This window comes from Anoplopoma fimbria, chromosome 19, assembly GCF_027596085.1.
Source record: "Anoplopoma fimbria isolate UVic2021 breed Golden Eagle Sablefish chromosome 19, Afim_UVic_2022, whole genome shotgun sequence".
Lineage (NCBI taxonomy): Eukaryota > Metazoa > Chordata > Actinopteri > Perciformes > Anoplopomatidae > Anoplopoma > Anoplopoma fimbria.
The window spans coordinates 1,198,960-1,209,402 of NC_072467.1; the positions used below are offsets into that span (position 1 = coordinate 1,198,960).

Below are 10,443 nucleotides of genomic sequence, written 5' to 3' on the forward strand. Positions count from 1 at the left end.
TGCTACAGAAAGTGACATAATGTGAGTCGCAACTATGTCAGGAATCTCTCTAGTCTTCCCACTCCATCGGCAAAAGCCAAGGATGTGGATAACCCTGGCTGTGTGGTTTCCTGGGAACAGTAGCAGTGGAGAAACCGCCATACTTTGTCACTGGCACACTTTGCTTGATTGCTGGGGAAGTCTTTCTTTTATTGAAGGCTATTTTCAGGGAGTGTTCTAACTCATAGGCTTCGTCTGTCGGCCGTCTGTGGAGAATGTGTCTGATAGTGGGGAGGGCTAAGTCCGACTTACAGTCCAGGTAGCTCCTGAGGTTGAGCTCAGGGAAAGCTGCATCTCTGACCGCCTGAACCAGCTGGTCTCCAGCATGAGCCTGTATTTGCTGATTGCTAACTCTCTGCTCTAGCGAGACAAAGCACAGTGCGTCTTCAGCCAGCCCTAACTTTCCCACGGAGCGGTCGGTCTGGCTCTTCTTCCAAAGGGATGAATTCAGTGTTTGTTGTTTGGACTTGGCCGGAGCCTCACTCTCCTGGTTCTTGAGGTCTTTCTTCTTGCCATGGAGCTTCTCTGAGCCACTTGGTAGGAGCTGATAGAGTCCTTCATCAGCCAGGTCTGCTAGGTCACCAACCAGCAGCTGCTGAACAATTCCCTTCCTCACAAGTGGAGATGTGACTGTAAGAGTACCTTGCAGTCCTCTGCCTGCATCGACACACAGCCAATCAAAGCTTGTTAAACATCCCAGCCTGTGGGATATTTCTTGGAAGGAGTTTGGATCTTCACAGCCAGCATGCAACAGCACTGCCTGTAGTGCTAAGCTAAAAGCACAACAATCGCCTGCTGAATGCCGCTCATCAAAGCTAAAAGAAGAGGATTCCACACTGCCATTTCAAAACACATATGCCATTAGAAAAGCATAGAGCCGAGCAGGAAGCTTTGAAAATGAGGAAAACATGCACGATCATACCACACTATATGGAGTTAAATACCATACATTGTGGTAAACCAGTCAACCACATAAAAGTAAGACTTTAAAGAATAATTTAAGGGCTGCAGACTTTTTCAGTAGGTGACAGGAGACAGTTGATTTGTTGTGTCTTAAAAGATGGCCTACTTTTGAACAAGCTCATCAAAGTCAATCAACTTTAAAGAAGGTTAGGTAAGACATCAGCATGAAAGCCCAACCACAAGCAGGTGAAAGCAAACAAGTGTGACAGACCTGGAAAAAATGCACATACATCGTTCAAACCTGTCCTTTTGGAAATCTTAAAGCAGTGCAGTGGCTATGTCATTTATGTGACCTTTGCATTACTGCTCAAACAATAAAGCAAGCATTTCGAAGACCATACTTACCCTCCTTAAAAGACACCAGCACAACTCGGCTGTCAGCTGGTTGCAATCTCCTGTAGTTGCCATTCAGAGACACGGGAGCTAAGTCTTGGGCATCAGTAGAGTAGAGGGATGATGCCATGGCCAGAAACTAAGCAGATACAACAAAACACAAACATGTTATACACCAATTAAGGTTAAAACAATAAACCTGTATGAAAATGTCTGAAAAAACTATTTAGGAGCACCTGTTTGCGAGATATTGTGACATGATTCCTGAACACTGTCCACAGGACACTGGGATAGCAGGGAGGAGTCGTCAGTGAGCCGTCGTAGCGGTAATACTCATCCAGACGTGCAGGCAGCAGTTCTCTGATGTTGAATCCGGGCACCTGCACTTTCTGATCTGCCAGAAGAGAAGTCATTTGTAACCATTCAACAACTTTTTACGTCAGAGTAAAATCCAGAATGGCCACATGAATGAACTGATGAAGACTTTGAAGATTCTGATCGTAAAACCGGGAAAAAAAATGACTGTGCATCACCAAGGGAGCTGATATTGTTCACTAATCAACTCAAAACTACGAAAGAAAGTCATCACTTTAGACTTACCCTTGTATTTGATACCGTTGATGAACCTCAGAAACTTTTCAAAAGCCGGATTAAACTCTCCAATCTGTATGACAAACATAGTTAGATGGTTTTGCTCCACAAGAGATTCACGCATCCCCATCCCTCTCCCTTAACGTCTCACCTCAATCAGGACACCCAGCACAGCCAGGCCGTCAGATTTGTCTACAGCCACGGATATAGAGGGATACTTGTCTGAATTGAAGTGTACAACATGCATCTGTGACAGAAAAGAGAAATGAGTCAAGACCCTGTGGAAGCAGTAACAAATAATGCAATCTACAAATGTTGCATGTAGTTGCGAGTAGGCAAAACCTCAGTGTGATTATTCTGCGTTTTCATTTGTGACTTTAGAAAAGTGAATAAGAAATAAAAGTGAATAAGAAAAGCAAAATCGCAAAACAGATCAACTTTTACAAGAGACTAGAAGTATAATGTTGCCATGGATACAGTGAGTTAGACTGAGCGTGAGCTCCGTTATATATTGGTTTACATATAAAAGGATATTTGGTTAAAATACTATTGATAGCAAGTTTAAAGTATATGGGGGGTAAACGTGCCCTTGACACAGATAAGATAATCCTTTATTAGTCCCGCAGCAGGGAATTTGCAGGCTTACAGCAGCATAGAGTTAAAGTGCACACAAGAGACATAGTAGAAGAAAGACAAGATAAAAATAAAAGAAAATGAAAAAAATAAAAAGTATTATAAATAAGACCCATGGCACTTGCACATTAAGATTTAAGTGGGTAAGAATAATAATGATGACCTATCTTACAGCAGTTTTTATTCTTTAAACTAATTTGCACACAGAGGAGATCACACATTACATCTTCATGCCATCGCACCTTCTTAGAATCCTTTTAGATTTTATTTTTATGAAAACAAATTTGCAGCCAACAGTGTTCACTAATTATCAGACGTGTTCCATGTACGGTAGATGTTTCGGATTGGATTGTAATTAGCAGGTGACGTTCAGGGGATGTAATAGTGGTGGAACATCTATGACAAAAGCACACAGGAGCAGGTGGTCTATCAGCACATAAATAAATACAAGACTGTCAGTTGTTTTGGTGACAGGATTGTAATGTGAATCAAGTGCAACACAAAGGCAAGTTTTTGTCATTATGGTCAAATATGACAAAATTGTATTCACAGACTTTTTTCTGTCTTGGGGAAAAATGGTGGACATGGCACTTTTTCTGGGAAATGTAAAATTTTCCATCATTCCATCCCTACAAACAACACGTCATCAAGTAACTGTGGTTCTTGAGTCTGGAGAGACTTGAAAAGATGCATGTTCTCAACATGTCCAACTTCAGGTCAAACCACAGCACCTTACATGTGGCTGTGATGCCTGCCGCTGGGGCATGGTCACATAAAAGCACACAGGTTGTAACCATTTCTGCTTCTACCCACTGTAATTCAAATGACTCAAAATCATCTAAAGTCTTTTATTTTGGTTAATCATGAAAGAGACTCGTTTAACTCGTTTTTACGTTTAAACTTTATTGTCTGCTTTACTGAGTTCCAAAGTCAATAGAGCAAACTGGAGTGTGAAAACTGCTTACAGGGCTTGACACATTAAATAGCACAGACAGCCACTCATTCCCAGAAGTGGTTGAAAACCAAAGCATATAATAGTCTGGTACTCTAATCTCTTTAAACCCTGCAGAAATAAGACACGCTGTCATACTGAGGCTGACTGGAATTATGTCTTTGCCTTCTAGCATGCGCAACTAAGTGATGAAATATGGTAATTTTATAGGTATGATTTATTTTCTTTTTTAAACAACTATGACCTTAACTGTCCCCTCCTTATAATCTTAGAAGTCTGGATTTTAAAGACATACAACTTGTATAATTTTTTAAACTTCAGAGTCACTGCAATTAAAATGTGTTTTATACAAGCATTCAATTGTACTTGACAGTCAATCACATAAGATTCACAATAAGCAATTTCAGACTGTCAAGTGGTGTCAACCCAAGGTCTGCCACAGTGTCAAGTAACTGGAACAGTAATATATGTAATCTGCAGAGTCAGAGCTTTTGCGTCCGTAAGCCTTGAAGAGAGTCAGTGTCTTCCATTCCTCTGACAATCAAATGTCACACTTTTAAATCATAAGGTATTAGTCTGGTGCCAGAGATGCTGCCATCTGACGCTGCAGATAAGTAAAAAAATCTGTTCAATTGCTGATAACAAAACATATATATTGACCTTTAACCAAAATGTTGAGAACTTTTACTTAAATAAATGTCGGAACAATACAGTGTAAAGTACGCCATTATAAGTAAAAGTACAGTAGGTCAACTATTATTAGCAATATTGTACTTCAAGCACCAAAAGTAAAAGTACTCACGCAAAATGGTACCATTCAATGTATCATACCATATAATAATTAATAATAATAATTAAGCCTTTATTAGTCCCACAATGGGGAAATTATTTCTCTGCATTTAACCCATCCCGGAGGAGCAGTGGGCTGCAATGAAGCGCCTCTGTTATGACATATTATTACTTATATTATTAGATGGTATAATCTATAATAATGCATCATATTGTATAAACCGTTTACATGTAAAATATGCAACGTAACATTAACTATTAATGTCTGATAAATGTAGTGGAGTCAAAAGTTCAGTATTCGCCTCTCAAATATAGTGGAGTAGTATAAGTATACTCAAGGAATCCACAAGCACCTCAAAATTGTACTAGAGTAGATGTACTTGTAAGAAGTGTTGTTTGCTTCGTTTACCTCGGCTGCATACTGCTTACTGTTCACCGTGTGTTCCGAGCCTGCAAGTCTACCGGAGGAGCCCCAGTGCAAATGAAGTTGAGCTGCAGTGTAACGATGAGGCAGGCTGGAGATGTGCATCTTAGAAGGCAGTGATATTTGCACTGTGGATCAAGAGACATGACACCCCACCACACATGACAGAGCGGGGGGAGGGGGGGATCTTCAGTTAACATCAGGGGATCAAGACACATCAACTTGATCTAAAGTCAGGGAGTCATCGTGGCTCGCTCCATGCTGTCCTTTTACAAAAGCTGTGTAGCTACGTTTATTCTATGGTTCAGTGACACAGGGCGCTTTACACATGCTCGTCAGTGTGTGACGAATGTTTACAAGTGAAAAACCTCTGTCAGCTTATTTCAGACACACGTCACTCTTATGATGCCTTTCAGCCTGTGGCGTTGAGGCCTGTAGGGCATGCACACATTAGCATTTGTCTGGTGGTCTTTGCACGCTACAGTTTACTTACACCAGCATCACAGCAACTAAGTGGTCACAAACAGATGGGCAGACATTACATGCGTGTTTGGCTTTACAGAACTTACCACAGACATTTCACATATGCAGCTACATAAAAGTAGCATGTAAGAAACAAACAACACCAGTTCTGCAGCATACTGTTTAGTGCCACAGGTCAAACAACTGAAACTGTTCCTTTTCTTCAAACAAAACAGACTCTTTAATCAAACTATAAGTTGGTTGAATAATTTCATTCATCTGCCAAAGTCATCCATATATTTACTCTGTGGCACATTGGCATAGGTGTCTATGTTCTGATTGCTATAAGTTATGTATAGATATTGTACATTAAACCAGAGCTGGTTTCTGTGGTTAAGATATATCAGACCCAGTGGAGGCAGAACGGACGACTAATCTCTGTTCATATGTTCCCAGACAAAACATGAAGCTCTTTCTTTGCTTGGAAGGGCAGCTTAGATAATAAGAGAGTGGTTATGGAAAATTACTGTGGCAGATGTAGAAAGAAAATCCTCCTATCATTTTCTTTAGGTTGACCCAGAAATTAGGCCTTGACAGCGAGAACAGACTCCTCCACGTTTATGTAGGAACATTTCAAATGAATAAATTGACCAGAGCATCACTTTCATATGAAGAATTTCTAGATCCAAAGACAAACAAAACATAGTGTGCACTTAAACTTAAATATTTGTATTGTCAATACATAGTTTTGTTACATGTGATGATTAGTTTCTAATATTTATTTTGACGTACTGCACCTTATTATGTATTTGGTTGATAACACTGATGATTTATACTCACCAGAATGTCCATTATTTCCAAGTGTTAGCTGCTCATTGGGTGACAGGTTGTAGTTTTGAATCTCAATTGGGCGTAAAGTTGGGTCAAACCTTAGCAGCCCTGACTTGAGGTCTATTGGAGACTGGAAAGCTCCACCACAGTATGGATATTTCTTTGGCCAGTAGTGTTGTCCATCTGGCCCTGCAACAGCATCAATTTTAAATTATTACAAATAAAACACTATGTGAGATATATGCACCTTAATGTAACCAAAATGTGATTTCCCTATTCTAAAATGTTGTACAGTGATATTCTAATCCTTCATCCAAAAAGTGTATTTCATCTCAGAACACTAGTAGGGATACATTGCATGTCTTTTCAAATTTAAAACTGTTCTATTGTAAAGAGCAAATGTGCAAAGCATGCCCCAGTGTGAAGTTGAATAGGGAGTGGCTCTTAAGTTGGCCAGGGCTTGTCCTTGTCCTACTAAATAATTGTATTGAAGTGAAGTATTATTATGTATGCACCAGGCGGCATGGGAAAAGCCTGTGGCTTCGCTCTTGGCCCTTTCTACAAAAGTGAGAGTGAGAAGCAGGCTGTTGTTTTTGGAGAGAGACGGTGAGAACATTGTCTCTCTCCAAATGAAAGGCTTCCATAAAGCACAGGACACTGAAAAGTGCCACATTTGCAGATAGAGTCATGCAGTTTCCAAAGTGACCTCAGCTGCATGAGGTCTGTCTTTCAATGGCATGTCTGCAGAGACAATTATACACACTGGTCATGAATATAATGCAAGACAGAAAAGGATGTTGATGAGAAATGATGCGAAAAACTTAAGTTCTTTTTTCTGATATTTTCATTCAGTGTATTGACTGAAGTTTGCTAAGCTTTCAAAAATTGTGTCAGTTTATAGTGAGGCTAATAGTTTGCAATGAATAGACCCTTTCAAATCTGAAATAACATAACTGAAGCTGACTAGAAGATGGCACGAAACACACTTAATGTACCAGAGCTCACATCACTTCTGCATATTTTCCACTGATTCATTATCTATCCAAAATTCATCAAAAATGCACCATTCACCATATGCCAGCTGACCGTGGTTAAATATGAATGATGCAGCATGAGGGCTGCCCCCAACCCGACTGTCAGTTCCGAGACAAATGTGGATTGATTGTACAAGACGTGCCAAAAGGCATCAAGTTAAGCTGTGAACTCACTGAATACTTGTTTGAAGCAAAGTTCAATTTAGGCAGACCCATCCGATTATAATGAAGAAAGTAACTCTTATGGCTATAATTACTTAGAGTCCACTTCATTTGCTGCTCTAATTAGATTCAGTCTGCCTTTTTAATAATGGCCTTCAGTGTCCTTTGGTGGCCCCTTGGCGGTCCTTGGTAGAACATACGTGACTATGGGTATTTTTTTAAATGTTGGATCTTTTTATATAGAAGGAATGTTAGATCAACATCATTTATTTTACACCCATGTTACGGTTCCCTGTTTGGTCTTCTGAGTGTTGAGGTGGAGATAAATTGTATGATTCAGCTGTGCCCCCGTCAACAGAAAGTGCAACTAGTCCTGAAGACTTCTGACTACTATGACTAGGCGTCTTGAGGTTTTGACTGTAACCGAGGCTGAAATCCACCATGCTGCTCTTCAAAAGAAGGCCAGAGTTTTTTTATATATACATCTTTCCTCATCCGTCATCACCAACCTTTCCACTTTGACTTCTAGTTTATATGTTTTCATTCAAATTGCAGATGTTTCTAAATGTTGATGATTTTCTATTTTACTAAGAATAATGCACTGTATTCATTTTTGAAAAGGATCCAAGTGTTTAACGTGTAAATTACTTTTGCCTAGTACAGCACAGGGTGAATCATCATTTATTTTGTCACATTATAAGATAAGATAAGATAAGATAATCCTTTATTAGTCCCGCAGTGGGGAAATGTATTTATTGTTAAGGTATTCCCCCTGTACTGACACATACATTTGAAATTTACTATTCAAATTTTCTATTGCTTGTTTAGGTGGGTTTTCTGTTATTTTTCCAAATTTTCACAAAAAGGAGACGAAAAACTCTGTCCGTAGAATCAATAAAGGGCCATTTGCTCCCACTAATGCCAAGCCAACGCTGTGATTAAAAACAGAGGGGATCAGCATCTCTCATATGTCTGAATTAAACAAGTATACTTTCCTCTAACTATAATAATTTGAGCATAAATTACTGTGCAAAGAAGTAGCTGTTTTCTTTTCCATCCCTTCTGCAACTGTAAAAGAGTTTGCAGACTATAATGTTATCTTAAAATAAGGACAGTAGATTTGACAAAGGATTTAAGTCAAAATGTGTTTAATCTCTGTCCAAATAATTAGTTAAGATGAAAGCACTGAATTTCTTCACCTGCTAACTTACTGGTTTTCACATTTATTCCTGGAGAGCAACAGACTTTGGGGAGGCAGTGACACAATGACAAGAGGTCATGCTCTGATGGATTTATTGAAACGATAGTCATGGTTGCCCATGGACATTAAGGCATGAGACAAAGACAGTTAGCCACTTATGAAATGTTGCAGAGTCTGTACTTAACCTTACAGTAACATGAGGTGACAGAAAGGATGTCACTTCAGGTCGTCTTTGGAGGTCAAAGATGGGTCACTGAGGTTTTCTTCCTCTTGATCAGAAAGCATTTGATAGATCTCTTTTGTTTTACTATGTGGCATTGTCAGCTCAAAGCACTGCTGTGGGGAAAGTAACATCTTCTCTGACTCTGAGGTATTTACTGTCAGAGAGTTGCATCAAATTTAATTATATCACTCAATTCTTAATGTTGGTTTAAGGATAGCATACTACCGTGTCATTACTTCTATGTCTTGAGCTTGGATTTCTTGTATGATACAAGTGCACATGGACTGGGATGCAAATGCAACAATGCACAGACGACTTTCCAAGGATTTCCTTAATATATAGTGAGGAAATTGTGAGGAAAATATTATAAGACTTACCACCATATGTCCATTTGGCAGCTGAAACAGAAAGAAAAAATATATTTTTTCTCCTACTGTAAATTAAAATATATATACACACATTTTAAAGGGTGCAGTATAATATATGTTTTATAAATAAAACAAAAACGAATAGAATCACAATCATTTTGGGAAGACTTTAAAGTTTTAAAGTGTCAGAAAGAGCATGTGCAGGTGGATGGAGTGCTCATGGCCAAACTATTTTCTTCTTTCTACTTAACACATCTCTAAAAGTGCATCCAAAGTATTTACATCTTCACAGGTTACTGTTTCCATGCATCAGAGATCTTACCATGCAGCACAGCCAGGAAAGTCATCAGCAGTGAAACGATGGGTGTGAAGCTCAGAAAGTGCATCTTGATCCAGGCAGCTTGATGTCAAGCCGGTGCAGAGCTGGAGCTTTGAGCACCAGAGAGCCAGCCTTCAAACCGGCTTTTATAGCGTCATAGCATCAACAACAGAGAGCCAGCCTCCAGAGTCATCGGCTCAGCGGAGAGTGACGACTCAACGGCGGAGACCGCATCCAAGCGAAGTCACTCATTGAGGGCTGGAGCTGCCGACGGCGGAGGAGAGATGCGGGGAACGCAGAAGCACCCTGTACCCTGCTGGAGGTCAACACAGGTCAGGTGTGAGCAGGGGCGCCGAAAAGGGGGGTTTTGGGCCCCATGAGACGGAATTCTAGGGGCCCCCATGACAGGGGGCCCAGAGATATGCATTTTAATGATGATGAAATTATAATACAGAAAAAAGAATGACACTACAGTTATTAACTAACATATAATCACACATGGAATTATTTTCTGCAGTTCTTCCCCATAAAAAATAGCTTATAATCATGTCAACTGTCATCAGAATACAAAATGGCCATTCTCATCATTTCACAAATATGGTAATGATAGTCAAAATACCATTAAAATGCATAATCACTGTATGTCAAAAAAGCATCAAAAAAATAAAGGAATTTTACCAGGACATGTAAAACATGTTGATTATATGTTAGGCCCTGTAAAGATTCTTTTCATGGGGCCCCTCCATCATGGGCCCCTATCCCTACGGCGCCCCCTGGGTGTGAGGGCTCTACCAGACGCACCTGCACAACAGGTCTAAAGGCAACCTAGTGGTGCTGCCACTGTGGAAATGTGTAACCCTGTTGAAATACTAGGGGTTCTTTTTGGGTAAAAAAAAAAAAAAAAAAAAAACTTGGCTGTCAAAATACAATATGACATTCGTAAAGTTCACCCAATTCAATTCAGTTTATTTTGTAGAGCCCAGAATCACAAATTACAAATGTGCCTCAGAGGGCTTTAAATCTGTACACATGAGACATCCTCTGTCCTTAGACCCTCACATCCTCTGTCCTTACACCCTCTGTCTCTGTCCTTACACCCTCACATCCTCTGTCCTTACA

At 39.8% G+C, this 10,443-nt stretch overlaps 1 protein-coding gene across 1 annotated transcript; it reads right to left on the bottom strand.

Moving 5' to 3' along the window:
- On the bottom strand, positions 1-9,391 carry ca12 (carbonic anhydrase XII). Its single transcript, XM_054619480.1, has 9 exons — positions 9,328-9,391; positions 9,015-9,041; positions 6,027-6,206; positions 4,710-4,852; positions 2,078-2,173; positions 1,936-1,999; positions 1,572-1,729; positions 1,344-1,474; positions 1-692 (listed from the first exon to the last, which is right to left on the bottom strand). Exons 1-9 carry the CDS (start codon positions 9,389-9,391, stop codon positions 50-52), a joined length of 1,506 nt encoding a protein of 501 aa, XP_054475455.1. The 3' UTR covers positions 1-49.
- Positions 9,392-10,443: the final 1,052 nt, after the last annotated feature.

Bases quoted from the DNA above. Each gene is read 5' to 3' on its own strand.
- ca12 (XM_054619480.1), bottom strand. From the start codon at position 9,391: ATGCACTTTCTGAGCTTCACACCCATCGTTTCACTGCTGATGACTTTC. The intron at 6,207-9,014 runs GTAAGTCTTATA...ATGCTGTTGCAG, and splicing joins TGCCAAATGGACATATGGTG to GGCCAGATGGACAACACTAC. The intron at 4,853-6,026 runs GTGAGTATAAAT...CTTGATCCACAG, and splicing joins TGGAAATAATGGACATTCTG to TGCAAATATCACTGCCTTCT.